The 17,985-nt window shown below is 29.8% G+C and overlaps 3 protein-coding genes across 3 annotated transcripts; 2 read left to right on the top strand and 1 right to left on the bottom strand.

Annotated features, from left to right (window-relative positions):
• Positions 1-2,653: 2,653 nt before the first annotated feature.
• On the top strand, positions 2,654-3,951 carry LOC126682924 (two-component response regulator 24-like). Its single transcript, XM_050378703.2, has 2 exons — positions 2,654-3,003; positions 3,611-3,951. Exons 1-2 carry the CDS (start codon positions 2,728-2,730, stop codon positions 3,794-3,796), a joined length of 462 nt encoding a protein of 153 aa, XP_050234660.1. The 5' UTR covers positions 2,654-2,727; the 3' UTR covers positions 3,797-3,951.
• A 3,745-nt stretch (positions 3,952-7,696) lies between these two features.
• LOC126682923 (two-component response regulator 24-like) lies at positions 7,697-9,396 on the top strand. Its single transcript, XM_050378702.2, has 2 exons — positions 7,697-8,214; positions 9,088-9,396. Exons 1-2 carry the CDS (start codon positions 7,936-7,938, stop codon positions 9,271-9,273), a joined length of 465 nt encoding a protein of 154 aa, XP_050234659.1. The 5' UTR covers positions 7,697-7,935; the 3' UTR covers positions 9,274-9,396.
• Positions 9,397-11,903: 2,507 nt separating this feature from the next.
• LOC126682858 (lysM domain-containing GPI-anchored protein 2) lies at positions 11,904-15,805 on the bottom strand. Its single transcript, XM_050378622.2, has 4 exons — positions 15,002-15,805; positions 12,849-12,969; positions 12,563-12,762; positions 11,904-12,102 (listed from the first exon to the last, which is right to left on the bottom strand). The coding sequence occupies exons 1-4, from the start codon at positions 15,660-15,662 to the stop codon at positions 12,011-12,013; spliced, it is 1,074 nt and encodes a 357-aa protein (XP_050234579.1). The 5' UTR covers positions 15,663-15,805; the 3' UTR covers positions 11,904-12,010.
• Positions 15,806-17,985: the final 2,180 nt, after the last annotated feature.

The following is a 17,985-nucleotide window of genomic DNA, read 5'->3' as shown; positions in this document are numbered from 1 at the left end:
AAATATAATAAAAGATAAAAAAGATATATTATTGATAATTGTAAAATTAAAAAAACATTAATATTGAGTGACTTGATAATATATTAATAGAGAAAAATAAAAAAATAAAATTACAATGGATATGACAAGTGGTCATATCAAAATAAAATAAATGTCCAAAGATAAATTAAGTGTTTTAATATTAAAAAAAATATGATAAATTTTTAATAGAAAAATTAAATATTTGTATTATAATAATAACAATAATAAAAAAGAGCAACCAAAAAGCAACTGGTAATTTCTTTTTTATTTTTTATTTACATCTAATAAATTGTTGCTTTTGAAATATAATTTATAAATTTTATCTTTTAATTTGTCCAAATTTTTTATAGAAAAAAATTATGTTTGAGATGAAAAATCATTTTTTTATTCTCTTGATGTTACTCTCTACATATTAAATCCAAAAAGTAGCCAATCAAAATGGAAATGTCAAAATCCAATTAATAGTTTTTTCAAAGGCTAATATAAGATGTATAAGAGAATAGGAATATGTTTGTTACATAATTAAAGAAAGAACACGTGGTCAGATGGGTCAAAGACAAACATTAACAGCGTACGTTTGTAAATTGAAAAATAAAAGAAGCATATAAATGCTAAAAGTTTATGTCCAGGCGTATAATTGTTATGCGGATCATTTTTTCAAGTATCTTTATGTAAAGCCCATAATTTTGATGCCCTAGGTCTTCGCAACCTAAGCCTAAGGCTATGCCTGACCATCAATTTACAGTTTAACTAGTTCAATTGATGTTCTATTAGTTTTATTAAAATAAAATAAAAATAAAAAAATAGTGACAAATGTTGGATATTGACAAATTGATATATACGTTTCTATTCTCTATGTTTGGTTCAGTTAGTTAAATCAGCGATTTAACCAGTTCAACTATTGGTTCAACTGACAGTTTAATCCGATTTAATCTAGTTGCACTAGATTTCCAATTGTTTGTATTTTTTTAACTGGATGACTGACCGGTTTACGGTTCAAGCCAGTTCTTTAGTCAGTGATTGTAACATATGACTATTAACCAACATCAACATAATCTTAACCCTAACCAATTAATTTAAAATAGGTAACTTACGAAAATTGTTAACCTAATAAAAGGTATATGTATTGGCTAACACACACAAAAAGCAATTTTCATTTGTCAATTAACCATCATGTTGTATTATTTGTTCATTAACTAACTTATTTTGAAACCAAAAAATCATTTATACCCATAAGTCAATTCAAAATAGATTACATTGTTTGTAAATATTTGGTAAATTAAATCCTTTTTAGATTCGATTTTGAAATTGGATAGTTCTAAAAGGCATCCATAAATGATAATATGAATAGAATATTTCTGAAATTAGGATAAGAGTTCAAGGAAAAAATATACTATATGTTGGACCTAATTAATTATCTCAAAGGTAATTAGTATTGATGAAAGACAGGATACCTAGAATCTAAAACAGATTTCGTAATACAGATGAATTAGTACAATTATGGAGATATTATTATAAGCGGTACGAATGTGATTTATTAAGTATCATGTGACTTTTTTTAGCCAAAATTCATCAAATAATGCTACATAATGTGTGTTTTGTAGCTAGTATTAGTGTATTACAATTACAAAGAATCACAAAAGGCAACAAATTTACATAAAATCTCTAATTCAATTTTGAATTAAATGAAGGCAACGTAATGTAAGAATGATTATGAGTAGGGCTGTTAATTTAGTTAAGATTCCATTGATTTAGCTAAACAATAAGTATACAACGCAACCGTTGCGTCACGTCATTCGTGTAACAAATCAATAAGGCGTTAGTATGTGTAAATATCTAATAATAAAAGAATAAGCAATAAATAAAAAATTTCTATCGCAAATGTTTATTAGCTTGTTGTAAAAATAATGTGGCACATCCGTTGTGTAGGATAAATATTCTTAGCTAAAATCAAGTTTATCAAATTATTTTATTTTTTACAATTGAAATAAACATATTTTCGATTTTAACTTTTTTTTAAAAATATAGATTGAAGTTGAGAAATTAGAAAACGCATCCGTATCTCATCTAGGTTAACACCTTATTAGCGTATTCAATTTAACCCGAGTTAATCAATATCTTAAAAATACAAAACTGACCTAACTGAATTAGTCAGAAACCGATGAAAAAATGAAAAATATAATTCTTTTATCAATTCAGTTAATTAAATTTTTTAAAAATTATGAATCATAATCAAGCCAAATGTTTTACCAATCAACTGAACTAGATGAATTAACCAACACTTTGACCAAATTTAATTAAAATAAATCGGTTTACCGATTAGTTTGATTTAACCGACGGTTTGTTCACTCTTGAATCCTGCCTAAAAGTAATTAAGGACAATATTGTATAACATGATTAATAACATCAATGATAAAATAAAAAAAAGGTGAAAAAGAAAAGAAAAATAAGATCACATGTAGCCGTCAAAGTGAACAGTATATCATTTAATTTTTCATGCAAAAAAATGAAAGATTCCATGAAACTTGTTCATTATGTAAATGTTCAAATGAGGAAATAAATCATATCTTATAGATCTCTCCTGATTTCTAACACAATCCAACTGATTCTACTTTTCATTTCGTCTTTTACAATTATTGGCTCTAAATTTTTTATTTCATTCTTAAACTCATCATCATTATCACTTGCTAGGTTTTGTTAGTTTTCATGGAGTTTGAATTTAAGAAGACAAGCAATTTGAAAATGGTGACAACAACAAGCTGCAAAAATGGAAATCATGAGAAGTTTCAAACGAAAATGTCGGCCCTCGTCGTGGATGATGATGCTATAAATCGTAAAATTCATCGAAAGATTTTGGAAAATCTTGGAATAGAAAATCAGGAGGTGAGAAATGGGAAAGAAGCTATTGAGATTATTTGTTCAGGCAGAAAGTTTGACCTCATTCTGATGGACAGGGATATGCCTATCATGAATGGCATCGAGGTATTATACATATATAGTTCAACACATTTTTTATTTTTTGAATATAAAACTTTTCGATTTGAATAGCAGAGTAGAGTTTCTTATACTTTGTACATCTTTTTATCTTTTTGTGATATTGTGTGTGAATAGTTTTTGAGCTTAATATAATACCGAGATTTTTACCAAAAAAAAATATAAGCTATGGCCACAGGAAGAATTACGAAGTAATTGATTCTGAAGGTTATCGTACTTTTTCTTTTCCTGCATTTTGGTACTCAACTTTTATAAATTGGTAATGTTCTTGCCATGCTTTCAGTAATTATTAGAAATTCTAATAAAATTCAAATTATTTATGCCTAAGCGTAAACAGGGACACTTCACACGTCTTTATAATGTAAACTTTTCATTTTTTAAAGTTTGAAATTTTATAGTGAAATCCGGCAGTCAAGTAGACATAAATTGTATATGGACTTCATTTAAAAATATGCCGGAGTCACTAAAACATAATACGGTTTTAAGTTTTATAACTAAACTTCAGAAAGAAAAGGTTGTAACCAACAAAAATATTATCAACAAAACAATATTATGATTATGTTTTTGCTAAAATGTTACGTACTAATGGTGATAGGCAACAAAGCAGCTACGTGGCATGGGGATACGCAGCACAATTGCGGGTGTATCCACAAGATCATCATCATCAGAAGTAGAAGAATTTATGGAAGCGGGCTTAGATGATTTTCAGGAGAAGCCTTTGACACCTGCAAAGCTTAAAAACATTATCGATAACATCAAGTACAAAGCTTCAGTTTCATAATTTTAATTAAGAAATCACAGACTTGTTTTATGTTCAGTTTTCTTTAAATTTTAAGAATATGTCAGTATGAATTGCTTACTAAGTTAAGAAATGCCGATGACTTCACTTTATAATGGTTATATAAATAGGTGAGACTGAAAGTGGAGAATCTGGTTGAGAACTAAGTATCAGCAAAAAATATATAAATACAAAATTTAATAGGGCCGTATATATTTTGTTGGTCTCATGCTGAGAGCCGAACAATAAATAGTAAATACTGAAGTGGTAAGACCCTATTTAATTGTGGGAAATATATTTGTTAATTAAAAAAAAACTAAAAAAATGAAATTTAGTGTTTAGTTGTGGTATTATTTATTTTAAAAAATTAAAAATTAATTTTTATAATTTTTCATTTTATAACTGATGGAGTCTGCCTTCTGAACTGGTGAATGAGGCCTGCAAAACAGGATAGAAGCTAATCGGACGGTGGTTGTCCGATTAACTCTCCAACGCTAAAGTCAGTTTAGAGTTTTGAGGAGCGTTTTGAGTATATGAATTTAATTGTGGTTTTAGGCATATCTCATGCTCATTTTATAGTAGATGATTGCATACCTAGCAGTGTTGTAGTAGAAAAGTGAATCCTATTTTATAGGGATTGACCCTGATTTGGCGTGATCTTTGCTTATTCAGACATGAGTCCTATTTAGAAACGTCTTCCTAAGTTAGAGCTTATCACTTACATTTGTTTCTTAATTAATTAGCATTTAATTTTTTAAATATTTGTTTTTCATTTAATAGCAAATCAAAGTTTTTGACAAACGTTTACATTTTAAAACGAAAATCTATGTTTTGGAATAATATAGACATTTTTAAAATAAAACTCATGCATGTTTAAAGGACGATATCAATATCTTTGAAAGGTTTGGATATAAATGAAAGTTTATGTAAACTTTTGGCCTTTTTCTTGACATTTGGTCTTTTATATTTATTCTATAAAATTGGGCTTTTTCATAAAAAAAAACCCTTAGATATGTGGGCTTTATATAATAATTTTGATGCTCTAAAGGCCTAAGTCTAAGCCCATGCCTGGCCATTACAGTTCGATTGATGCTCTAACGGTTTTAATAAAATAAAATAAAAATATAAAAATGGCGACAAATTTTGGATATTTACCCGATTGATATATTTGTTTATGATCTCTATGTTTGGTTCAGCTGGTTAAACCAGCGATTTAACCGGTTCAACTATTGATTAATTGACAGTGTAATTCAGCTGAACCAAATTTCCAATTGTTTATATTTTTTTGGTAAAAGATATAAAAAACCATTGAAATTTTTCAGTTTGTACAAATAGCACATTGTACTAAAAAAAGTACATATAACCACCTGAACTCGATTTCTTTGGTACAAAAAACCCGCTGCCGTTAAAAAATCTTAACTCCATTAAGTTTATAAGTATGAGGTACAAAACAAACAGCATACTTTTTAAAACGGACAAATATAATCCTATAAAACATTAAACCTTATATTTAATTTTTTAGACAATTATATTATTACCTTAATAAAGGTATGTATTCATTATAATTTTAGAAAATACCATGTAAATTATATATATAGTATTTGAAATATAAAAATATTTTTCATTCACTAATGGCTTATATATATTGTTAATTTTTACACATTTTTAAAATATCTATTTATATACTAATATATTATAAATGTATAATAATAATAAATTCTAAAAATATAATATGTATATATATATATATATTATTTTATATTTGTATTTTAAAAATATGTAAAATTTATAAGTTATATTTAACATTGATTGAAAAATATTTTTATGCACACACGCGTGCGCGCGCACACGGAAGTATAAATACTAAAGTTTAAAAATTATAATATGAGATGTTTATTAAAAAAATAATCATATGTAAATTTTAAAATATATTTATATTTATACTAAAATATTTCTAAATTTAAATTTAAATATAATTATCATAATATATAATTATATGTAAATTTAATATTATATGATATATTTATTTATAATTGAGGGAGGAGGAGCGTTTGTGAGAAGAATTGAATCCACGATCTTGACAGTTTTGTTGTCCAATACTTATACCGTTTGAGCAACAACTCGTTGGTTATTATATAATATTTTTATTAAAATAGCTGTAGTTTATTATTATTATTATTATTATTATTATTATTATTATTATTATATTCTTAGTAATGATAATATTATTATATATTTATAATATTTCAGTATATATATAGATATTTTAAAAAATATATAATAAGAATTAATAATTTATATATGTTATTATTGATTGAAAAATAATTTTATGTTTCAAATACTATATCTATAATTTACATGGTATTTTCTAAAATTATAATGAATATATACCTTTATTAAGGTAATAATATAATTGTCTAAAAATGAATATAAGGTTTAATGTTTTATAGGGTTATATTTGTCTGTTTTAAAAAGTATGATGGTTTTTTTGTACCTCGTATTTATAAACTTAACGGAGTTAAGATTTTGTTAATGGCAGTGGGTTATTTGTACCAAAAAATTGAGTTCAGGTGGTTATATGTACTTTTTTTTAAGTACAATAGGCTATCTGTACCAACTGAAAAAATTCGATGGTTTTTTTGTAAGATATTAAACTCCCTAGGTCATTAGGGTTACCTTAAATTACAAAATTATCACCGAACTTTATTTTGTTACAAAATGGTCACCGAACTATACCTTTTGTTAGAAAGGGGTGTCACTCGTATAAAACGCAACGTTTTTTCTTACATGGCAAGCAAAAATTACAAAAAGGGACATAGTTTAATGACCTTTTTGTAATAAAAAGTATAACTTGATGACTTTTTTTGTAATTCATGAAAAGTTTAGTGTTTTTTTTGTAACAATTTTAGCTTGAAAACGGTGCGTTTTATATGGGTGACACCCCCTTGTAACAAAAGGTATAGTTTAGTAACTATTTTGTAACAAAATAAAGTTTAATGATCATTTTATAACTTAAGGTAATCTTAGTGACCCAGGAAGTTTAATACCCTTTTTTTTCTAAAATTGTTTAATATCTCCACATCTGAAATTGCTTATCTATAACCCATTTACACATAATTCAACTAGTATAACAATAAATTTTGGGTTTAAAAATGAGAATTTAATTTTACCTGGAGAGGTAAAGCCAGATAAATGACCTCTTTATTGTATTTTAATATGAATAAGAACTTTATTAATTTTATTAATATTGTACAACTATTTTAGTATTTATTTCAGCTAAACAGTTTGTTTTGGGGCTTATATGAATCTCATGCAAAATTTGAAGAGTGTATTTCTTAAACATCTCTGATGATGACTGTTATTTTTAGTAACTTGCTATAGGCGGTGGAAACAGTAAGTGGTATATGAACTTCAATGGTACAGTAGATACACACACAAGAAGCAATTTCATTTGTCCATTAACCATCATGTTGTATTATTTGTTCATTAACCAACTTATTTTGAAACCAAAAAATCATTTATACCCATAAGAGAATTCAAAGTAGATTACATTTTTTGTAAATGGTAGATTAAATCCTTTTTAGATTCAATTTTAAAATTGGATAGTTCTAAAAGGCATCCATAAATGGTAATATGAATGGAATGTTTCTCAAATTAGGATAAGAGTACAAGGAAAAAATATACTATATATGCTGTACCTAATTAATTATCTCAAAGGTACTAATAAGTATTGATGAAAGACATTATACCTAGAATCTAAAAGAGATTTCGTAATGCAGATGAATTAGTACAATTATGGAGATGTTACTATAAGCTGTAGGAATGGGATGTATTAAGTATCATGTGACTTTTTTAGCCAAATTTGAGCAAATAATGCTACATTATGTGTGTTTTGTAGCTAGTGTGGGTATATCATTACAATTACAAAGAATCACAAAAGGCAACAAATTTACATATAAAACCTCTCATTCAAGTTTGAACTAAATGAAGGCATCGTAAGGTTAAAGAATGATTATGAGTAAGGCTGTTTACTTAAAAATCCATTGATTTAGCTATATACTTATTCTACTTTTCATTTCATCTCTTACGATTATTGGCTCGGGTATTTTTTAATTACTACAAGCTAGGTTTTGTTAGTTTTCATGGAGTTTGAAGTTAAGAACACAAGCAATTTGAAAATGGTGACAACAACAAGCTCTAAGAATGGAAATCATGATCAGAAGCTTCAAACGAAAATGTCGGCCCTCGTCGTCGATGATGATGCTATGATTCGTAGAATTCATCGAAAGGTCTTGGAAAATCATGGAATAGAAAATCAGGAGGTGAGAAATGGGAAAGAAGCTATTGAGATTATTTGTTCAGGCAGAAAGTTTGAGCTTATTCTGATGGACAGGGATATGCCTGTCATGAATGGCATCGAGGTATTATACATATATACTAGATCAATACATTTTTTATTTTTATTTTTTACTAACGTAAAAGAAATTTTTAAATATAAAACTTTTGATTTGAATAAAAACGTCCGTGTTTACTATAGTTGTGCTTATATGCTATGAAAATTTATTGAATCCTATGTTTTCATATTTTTTTTCTATTTTCAAAATGCATTTTAGAACTCAAACATTTTATATTTATTATTTTTTTTACAAAATCTTATCTTATTGTTTTCCATTTCAACTTAGGTTATATAACAAATAACCTATGTTTCACTGAGACTTTTTGATATTCAAGTTTTGGCGAATTTCTTTTTTAAATTATTTTGAATTTTTTAAATTTAATAGTTCACATATATTTTTGTAGAAAATATCGTTTTAATGTTTATTGTCTCAACGCTATATAAGCTATGGCCATAAGAATTATTATGAAGTAGTTAGATTCTGAAAGTTACGTACTTATTCTTTTTCTACAATTTAGTTATTGAACTTTTACATATTAGTTAATATCGTTGTACTTTCAGCGATTTCGGAAAATTTCTAACAAAATACGAATAATATATTCATCAAAAGAAAAATCCGAATAATATATGTCTATTTGTAAATAGGGAACACTTCACACGCCTTTATCTTGTAATTTTTTCATTATCTAAATTTGAAATCCAGCAGTCAAATAGGCATAAACTGTATGGACTTCATTTAAGAACATGTCGAAATCACTAAAATTATAATACGATAAGTAATTTCTAATGTTTTAAAATTCGATAACTAAACTGCAAAAACCAAAAACAATTGTAACCTTCATTATTACAGCATTATCATCATAATGTTTGCTAAAATGTTGTTACTAATGGATGATAGGCAACGAAGCAGCTGCGTGACATGGGGATACGCAGCACAATTGCGGGTGTATCAACAAGATCATCATCATCTGAAGTGCAAGAATTTATGGAAGCAGGCTTAGATGATTTTCAGGAGAAGCCTTTGACACCTGCAAAGCTCAAAAACATTCTCGATAACATCAAGTACAAAGCTTCAGTTTCATAATTTTAATTAAAAAACCTTTGTATTTAGTTTGATGTTTAGTTTCTTTAAATTTTATGAATATGTATGATTTGCTTACTAAGTTGGAAATGTCAATGACTTCACCTTATAAAGGTTATATAAATAGGTGAGAATGAAACTTGAGAATCAGGTCGAGAACCAATTCATAAAAAAAATATAAATACAATATTTAATAGGGCTATATATATATATATATTTGGTCTCATGCTGAGACTGAGAGCCGAACAATAAATACTAAATTGGTAAGGCATTGTGGGAAATAATATTATTTTAAAAAAAAATTATTGAAAAAAACTGAAAAATAAAATTTGGGGTTTAGTTGTGTTGTAGTATATTTTAATTTTACAACTAAAACAATTTTCATAATTTTTATTTTATAATTAATGGTTGAAAAACACCAAAAAGATGTTTTCTTATTTTTCTTTTATTGAAAGTAAATCTTTAAAAAAACACAATATTTCAATTAATATTTTTATCTAATAAGTTCAAAAAATACTAAAAATATTTAGTTTAAAAATTCAATAATGAGATCACAATTTATTTAATCTAACTATTGATAGTTAGCAAGCACTTGCATGTAAAATGGCCACTGTTCATAATTTTGCAGTTTCGACATGAACTACATGTTTACAGTTCGAGAAACACTTGAACCGCCCCTGAATCGCCCCTTAAAATTGGCTAATTCCGGCTGCAAGATCATTTAAAAAAATTAAAAATACATTAAATATTTTAAAATTAGAACTAAAGTTCATATAATCAATTAATTAATCATATTAACAATGAATTTGCAACAAAGATATTGTCATTGCACCAAATACTTAATACACGATCAATTCACCTCATCAACTTGGCATGAAATATCAAAAAAGTTTAAATTGGCAAAACAAAATCAATTTAAACCACAACTACGTCAAATCGGATCGGTTTCACTGTTCTGACAAAAAATAAAGAGTGAAATTTATAATTTCACCAAATTAATATTAATCAATCATAATTAACTCCAATTTGTCCTAATTAAAATCCTAATTATATCACTAATTCACTACTAAAAACCAATCTTTTACCGACGGAAAATGAAATCCGTCGCTAGTTTAGCGGCGGATTGACAGATGTAAATTCATTGTCGCTAAATAGTTAGCTACGTAAAAACATAATTCGTCTCTAATTTAGCGACGGATTACCGACGAATTTTGTAACTTATCCTAGATACCGATTTTTCAATAATTTCCAATTATTTAGCGACGGATCACCGACGAAAATTAGTGACAAATTTTTTAATTTTTTTAAAAATATTTTTAATTAAATCGTAAAAAATATTCATTTTAACTTTATTTAATATCATTTTTTATATCTCCGTAGATCATTTAAAATAATAATTATTTTTTAGAAAGAAATGGGCCAGTTAAGCCCCGCCCTAAAATTTGGCTATTTGACAAGTAGACTCTTAACATTTGAAAAGTGCAACTAAATTTCTAACGTTAGTAAATTGTATCATGTAAGTCCTCGTTCTTAACACCATTCTAACCTCCGTCTATTTTTGCCAGCTCATTCATTGCCAGCATCAATTGCTAGCATGGACGCAATAACCTTTTTTCGCCTCATTACCTAATGTTGATAGCCTCCAGTCTCTGTTTGTGTTCACCCTTTGGGGATTTTGGAAAGTAAGGAACTCTAAAATTTTCAAAAGTGATCCTTGGACTATAGAAGAGACAATCCTGTTCGCTGGGCAAACCAGGAAAGAATTTATGGATGCGCAGAAAATGGACCTTCATAAGGTTAGAACAATAGAGATATCCTTTAGAAATCGAAAGAAAATTGCCAGCTCAAATCTTGGCAATATGCCTGACTTGATCTTTGTGTGGTGTGGTAGAGGGGTAAACCATGATCTCAAAGTTGGTTCGGTGGCAGGGTTGGCTCGATCTCCATCCAGAGAGGTTTTGGGCAAATTTGCTAAATTCTATAGAGGTATCTAGGACCCGGGGGTAATAGAATTTTTAGCCCTTAGAGATGCTGTGTTATGGGCAAAAAGACATGGATGGCGAAAGGTGATTTTTTTGCTGGAGATGTCGTTCAAGTAACCAACTCGATCAACTGAGGCAACTATATGTTGGCCTCTTGTTGGGGACTTTGCCAAGACATATGGCTAAATTTAACCTCCTTTGATAATCACCAAGTCAACTGAATCAAGCGGACCAACAATAAAGAAGTTCATCGTCTAGTGTAGCTAAAGAAAGCGAAGTTCCGGCGATATAATGTCTTTTTAACCCTTTCCCTTAGTTTCTTGCTTTATAAGCTATCTTGAAAAAAAAAAGTAAACATGAGTGTCGTTTTTGTGGATTATTGATGAAAATATTATCAAATCTTGTAACCTTGTATTAATATAGTACCCAAACTTTTAATTTGTACTTTTTTTAGTACCCAATTTTCTATCATTTGTTACAGATTGTTTTTTTTTTTTTACAAATTCCGGCCATTTTTTTATGACGTGACAACTAGAGCAATATTTTTTTTAATTTTAAAATCGAGGAGGGATTGAGCAAACTTTCACGATATAAGAGGCAAATGTGTATTTGATATAACGAGAAAGAGACAATAGAAATTATTACAAGAAATAAAACAAAATCCTTCAACTATGGAGACTATTAAATCGTTCGTTTTACATGCTCATAATACCAACAAAAAAATAACACTCACAAAGATTCACAGGTAAAATAAATTACTAGAGAGGATTTACACAAAGAAAAATCAGGTGCAGACACATGAATAGGAATTTCCAACTCAACCCAATGCTTGAACCATAGTTTCCAGGACCTGTTTTATCATTAAACCAAAACCAAGAACGATTAGATATATATAAAAACACCCATTTAAATGAAATCTAATCGAGTCGAGTTGCAATACTATTAAGTTGAAACTCTAATTGACCCTAAATTTCAAACCTATAAAATCGACTAGAACTCAAACTCAATTATTAGTATAAACATTTTAAAAATTAAATTTTGATGTAAAAATTAATATAAGTCTCGCTGAGTATCTTGACACTCAAATTCGACTCAACAGGTGGTTCGAACTTGACCACAACTTAATTAACGAGTCAATTTTGAATTTTTTTCGAAAATGAGATGGTTGACTCGACTTGTTTACACCCTTCTTCAGTATACTACAATGAGAGTTCTCTAATGAAATACCGGCAAATAACAATAGTGAGATTCAAGCCACTAATCGGAACACGAGCAGAAAAATTAGGAATGGTAGAAACGATTATAGCTACCTGGAGCATTGACGGGACAAGTTGATGCAGTGGCAAGAGTGGTTAAGATAGTTCGACTATTGAAGCCAGAATAGGCACAAGTTGTGGTGTTGCAGCCATCAGTTGTTGTGTTGGTAAGGGATAATTTATCGCATTGTGCGGAAGGACAAGTAGACCAAGTCGAATTGGATGGTGTCATCCCAGATGGCTCGCATTGTAATCTGCAGAATGAAAGATTCAAGAAATTGAGTTGATTCAACTAAAGAAATCTCCGAAATAGAAAACGATGATAAACAAAGACACTTACGTCATGTTGTTCGCGGAGTTACATTGGCATCTAATGCAGTTATTCGCAGTGAAGACGTAAGTAGCGTTAGGAACAAGTAAAGGGTAATCCATGGAGTCGGTGTTTATCGATGAATTGCAAGCTGTTAGTTAAACACAGGAGCATTGTTAATTGGTTTTCAAAGAAAATAGACCATCATTTCAAGAAAACACTATGCAATTCCTAGCTATTAGTATAAAAGGTTGTGAAAGAAACTGTTGCCAGATTGATTATGAATGTTTCACTCCTAGCTTGCTAAATATTTTTATGTTCATGAATTTTGGATTCTTATTGAAGTACAGGGACTCAATTAAAATAATATTGTTAAACAGGGATCCAAATATGTGTTTTGCCTTAATTAATGGCTAAACCCATTATGAAACTTTTGTACTTTAACATTTTTGTTCATGAAACTCCCATCTCAAAAATTAATCTTTCCGGTCCTTCTACTTGTTATTTTCATGATTTTAATGCCCTCTAATTAATTTTTTTTTTCTTCTAGTCACGGAAAAAGGCATGAAAATCGAAAATTTAACAAATGTAGGGACCGAGAAAATATCATTTTTGGAATAGGAACTTTTTGAACAAAAATAATAAAATACAGGTACCTCAAGATGGATTTTACCTAATTTTATCTATGATTACTAAACTTTCCTTTGAACTTTCAACATGGTATCTTTATCTTCAACAAGTTCATCATCTATTTGTAACATTATTAAAGTCAAAATTTATCCCAGTAATTAGATAAACAAGCATTATGCATTATAATATTTCCAAACTTACATAATGGGGCAATATGACTGACAAACAAGAACTATCATAAATGCAACATGATAAGGACCCACCAAAGTATAGGCAGCATTTCATGAATTGAATCAGTGGACACAATTCCACAGAAGACAACTAGATATAAATGAGATTGGTCAACAATCTTTAACATAAAATTATATTTTAAATAGAATAAGTATTCCGTAAACCGGATGTACCACATTATTCGTTCAACAACACAATAAAATATTTAAAATATTCAAATATATAATAATAAAAATTAAAAAATTCTACAATAAAATATTTATAATATTCAAATATATTATAATAAAAATAAAAAAATTCTATTAAATATTAAATATTTCAACATTACAAATAGCTTATCGGCAGGTAATATTGAATAATCACTCATTAATTAACATCATTAGGTGGACCAACATTAACAATTAATTATTTTGGGATCATTACCATTTAGTTGACTCAATAGTTTTTAATAAAAATAACATTCTCGCCACATCATTTAGCTCCGTTAAAAAATCGAGTTAGGTTTGGCTAAATTGCTATAAATGAATTAAAAATTAGTGATATATTTGAACTTTTTAACAAATTGGCAATATTTGAAAAGGTCTTGATAGTTTGAGGGTATTTTTGGTAATTAAACCTATAATAAATTAATAGTAATAGCTCCTGTTTTTGTTTACTTATAGTCACATGTAATGCCTGATATTTGTCCTATAAATAATGCCCAGCAAATCCGGTAATGATTTGCCATTTTCTAGCATTTTCAATAAACTTCAAAAGAATTAAACAAATAAAGTATCCTTTATGCTTAGACAGAAAAAATTTGTGTGTGTGAAAAGCAGAAAAATAAATTTGAGAATCAAATTAACGGACTGCTCAATAATTAAAGGTAGAAATAAAATAAAGTATCATTTTAACAATTGGATAATATTGATTAGTCTAGTGTTCTTCTAGGTCTGAGAATAATAACAAATTGAAATATGATTAGAATGAAAAAATATATCTAATGAGCACAATCACATTAATTATTTTTTATAAAATTAAATAATTAAAATGTAAAGTCTAAAACAACTGATCACTGTAACATAATTTCAAAAAGAATTGGCACATATATGTATTATACAATGAGTTTGGACTACTAATGTCATTTTCAAAATCATATTTTTCAAATGAAATTTATACACATTAAAAATTGAAATATGCAGAATTTATCAAATTTTTTTGAAAAATACTTAAGGTTAATTGAGATTTTAAAAGTTAACAACTATTTTTCAATTAAAAATAAAAAAGAAGCATATTATTAACAAAAAAAAAGGAAAAAACGAGGGAAAAAGAAGAAAAAAAACCTTGAAGAGGAACATCAAGAACTTGACCAGCTAAGAGAGAAGTATCATTAACACCCTCATTAACGCTCATAATTATACTCTTACTCGTCCCATACTCCGCCGCAATCAGCTCCAACGTACTCCCACTCGCAACAACATGCCCATAATGCACCACTCTCTCCCCCGCCACCTCATCGCAGCTACACGGCAGCGGAATCTTCACCTCCTGTCCGACGTCTATTTTATCCGGGTCCGGTATGCCATTCACCGCCGCAATTTCTTGGTACGTAACCAGTGCAGAAAATATAGTTCGAGCAATATAATCAAGCCCGTCCCCTGGTTTGACCACGTAGACCGGCGTCTTGTCGGAGATGCCGGTCCCGTTGGCGCACATGCATGGGAAGGGGATTTTGACGATTTGCTGGGCGGAGATGGTGCGATTTGGCGAGGTTGAGACGGGGAGATTGTTGGCGCCGAGGAGAGTGTGGAGGTGTTTGATGGAGAAGAGGGTTTTGATGGAGGAGAGTGTTGTGGAGTTTGGGGGGGTGTAGTCTATTAGAGCTTGGCATGATGGGGCGGTTGAGGCTGTGCATTTGAATGGCTTGGCGGTGGAATTTGTGAGGGAAATTGCGAGGAGGAGGAGTGTTAGGAGGAGCGTGGCATGATGGGGCGGTTGAGTCATTTTGTTTTGTGTTTGTTTAGAGAGATTTTGGTGGAATTTGAAACAGGGGTGGGAGACTGGGAGGTAGAAGGGGAGACTGGGGATTGTTGTTGTATGTGGACAAGGGGAGATAATGACCGGAGTGCTGGACAGAGAGAGAAAGAGGAGACTTTGAGTAGACTTTTGATTTTTCTTTTCTTTTTCTTGCTGGGTTATGTAACTTGGATGTATTCGTGGGCCGGGCTCGGGTGGGCTAGGGTGGGTCCCGGCCGGACTTCATTATTTTTAATAGAGAGTATTTTAAAAATACTCATACTGTGTATAAATATTTTAATAAAATACAGTTTGACTAGTTTGGGTTGATTTCTACGGTTTGACTTTTAAAAGTTGCGTTTTTAAGTTGAAAAATACGATTTTTTATTTTAAAAAATCAGTAAGTTTACTATCGGGTTACTAACAGTTAACCAAGGGTTTACAAACAAAACGTTTACTAATGGTTTACTAACAGTTTTTATTTATAAAAATACGGTAAATCTCCTATCAGTTTACTAACAAAAAGTTTACTATCAAATTACTAACTGTTTACTAACAGTTTACTTGAAAATCAAATTTACTATTAATTTATTTGTTAACCGTATAGTTAATTCATTAATCGTTTACTATCAGTTTACTAAAAAAATAAGTTAATTTACCATACGTTTACTAACAGTTTATTAGTTTTACTAAAAAATATAGCTAATTTCTTAAATATAAAGTATAGTTATATTTATCAACCGTTTACTAACAGTTTACTATCGTTTTACTATCATTTTACTATCAGTTTATTTATTTATAAATAAACCATGCCCTTAATTTAAACCCACAGAACAGAGTATTCATAATAAACCATGCCCTTAATTTAACAATGAATTTAAAATAGCCAAATTGCCTATTATATGGATATTTTAATCAAAAACTAAACAGAAGAGAAGAGATTTTATCTCTGGTTCTATTTTCTACTTAATGGCTTCGCTAAAATAAATTTATAAAACTTTTAGTAAACTACTAATAAACCGTCAGTGAACTGCATACCCACTTACATTGCTCACTGACTCCCAAATCACCGCAAATCCATCAATTCCAACAAATCCACAAAATCTGGAAAACCCTTAGCCGCCACAACCATCGATCAACAACTCATCAATCGACGATTGTTCCATTTTCATAAGATTGAGTTGTTGTTGTAGATTTAGACATTTAAATCGACAACCCATCACCGCCACCATCGCCGGCAACCTATGAATCGGCAACTCATCGCCGTTGTAGTCGCAAAATCAGAGGAAAGACTGCTACGCGAGGAAGACGAAGATCAGAAGAAAGAAGAAAAATCCACAGCCATTGTCAAATCCACTGTAAAATCAAAAAGAAAAAAGTCTACAATTCAAACACGCTGAACTTCAGCAGTATTTCTGAAGCCGGAGATGCTGAACAGTAAAAGTGAGATTATTTTGAATTTCAATAGTGATGGGCCTAATTTCCTCTTTTTAATATAAGTTCGAGTTCAGACTAAAATTGGTGCAGATTTTATACTTACGATCCAAATCTGGCCTGAACATTAAATTAATATGGGCTTGGGATGGGCTTTTTATACGGCCCTCCGTGGGATATATGGAAATTTGAGTCCGTTCATAAAAAGTTTGACTGCGGGATTGGACTCGTGCCGGACTTAAGATAAAAGTTAAATGTTCGAGTTCGAAGAAAACGAAACTAAGCGGACTGGGTAGATACTCAGGCCAATGATCAAGTCTATTTGAGTTATATGTATTACCTGATAATTTGATTTAAGTCTGGCTGAATGCAATTCCAACCTGTTCAAATCCGATACGATCTCCATGAACAAGTATAATTTGATATGACTGTTTTACATGTAAGTTTAAATCGGGCTTGATTCCCGTTTAAATTTAAATTTATATTCCAGATAATTTAGACTTTTACTAAATATAACTGATAAATCACCAAACTGGATCCGAGCTTTATCGACCTGCACACCACAAACAGACAGAGGTCAGAAGAAACTCCGGTGGGGGTCACCGGACGTTCACTCCGACGCTCAAGTAAGGTTTTGAGGTAGAGAAAGAAGAAGAAGAGAAAAAGAGTATTCTTAGAGTGGAAAAGAGAAATTACCTAGGGTTTGTCCTTAAACCCTCTATTTATAGTTAGGGTTTAAGGACAAACCTGCCTTGCTGGCAGGCTGTGAGCCCAGTGGTCCCAGAAATCAGTTATGCTGACGTGGCAGAATATCCTTGCGGGAGGCACGGGTTGTTAGGTGTGTCAGAGGGAACATTCCTCGTGTACCTGTCAGAAG

Source organism: Mercurialis annua, linkage group LG5, assembly GCF_937616625.2.
Source record: "Mercurialis annua linkage group LG5, ddMerAnnu1.2, whole genome shotgun sequence".
Lineage (NCBI taxonomy): Eukaryota > Viridiplantae > Streptophyta > Magnoliopsida > Malpighiales > Euphorbiaceae > Mercurialis > Mercurialis annua.
This window is presented reverse-complemented; position numbering and strand designations above follow the sequence as displayed.

Excerpts from the sequence above, each read along its gene's own strand:
- LOC126682924 (XM_050378703.2), top strand. The coding sequence starts at position 2,728 with ATGGAGTTTGAATTTAAGAAGACAAGCAATTTGAAAATGGTGACAACA. Across the intron at positions 3,004-3,610 it reads CTATCATGAATGGCATCGAG|GCAACAAAGCAGCTACGTGG; the intron begins GTATTATACATA and ends TAATGGTGATAG.
- LOC126682923 (XM_050378702.2), top strand. The coding sequence starts at position 7,936 with ATGGAGTTTGAAGTTAAGAACACAAGCAATTTGAAAATGGTGACAACA. Across the intron at positions 8,215-9,087 it reads CTGTCATGAATGGCATCGAG|GCAACGAAGCAGCTGCGTGA; the intron begins GTATTATACATA and ends AATGGATGATAG.
- LOC126682858 (XM_050378622.2), bottom strand. The coding sequence starts at position 15,662 with ATGACTCAACCGCCCCATCATGCCACGCTCCTCCTAACACTCCTCCTC. Across the intron at positions 12,970-15,001 it reads TCTTGATGTTCCTCTTCAAG|CTTGCAATTCATCGATAAAC; the intron begins GTTTTTTTTCTT and ends TTTAACTAACAG. Across the intron at positions 12,763-12,848 it reads AACTCCGCGAACAACATGAC|ATTACAATGCGAGCCATCTG; the intron begins GTAAGTGTCTTT and ends TTCATTCTGCAG.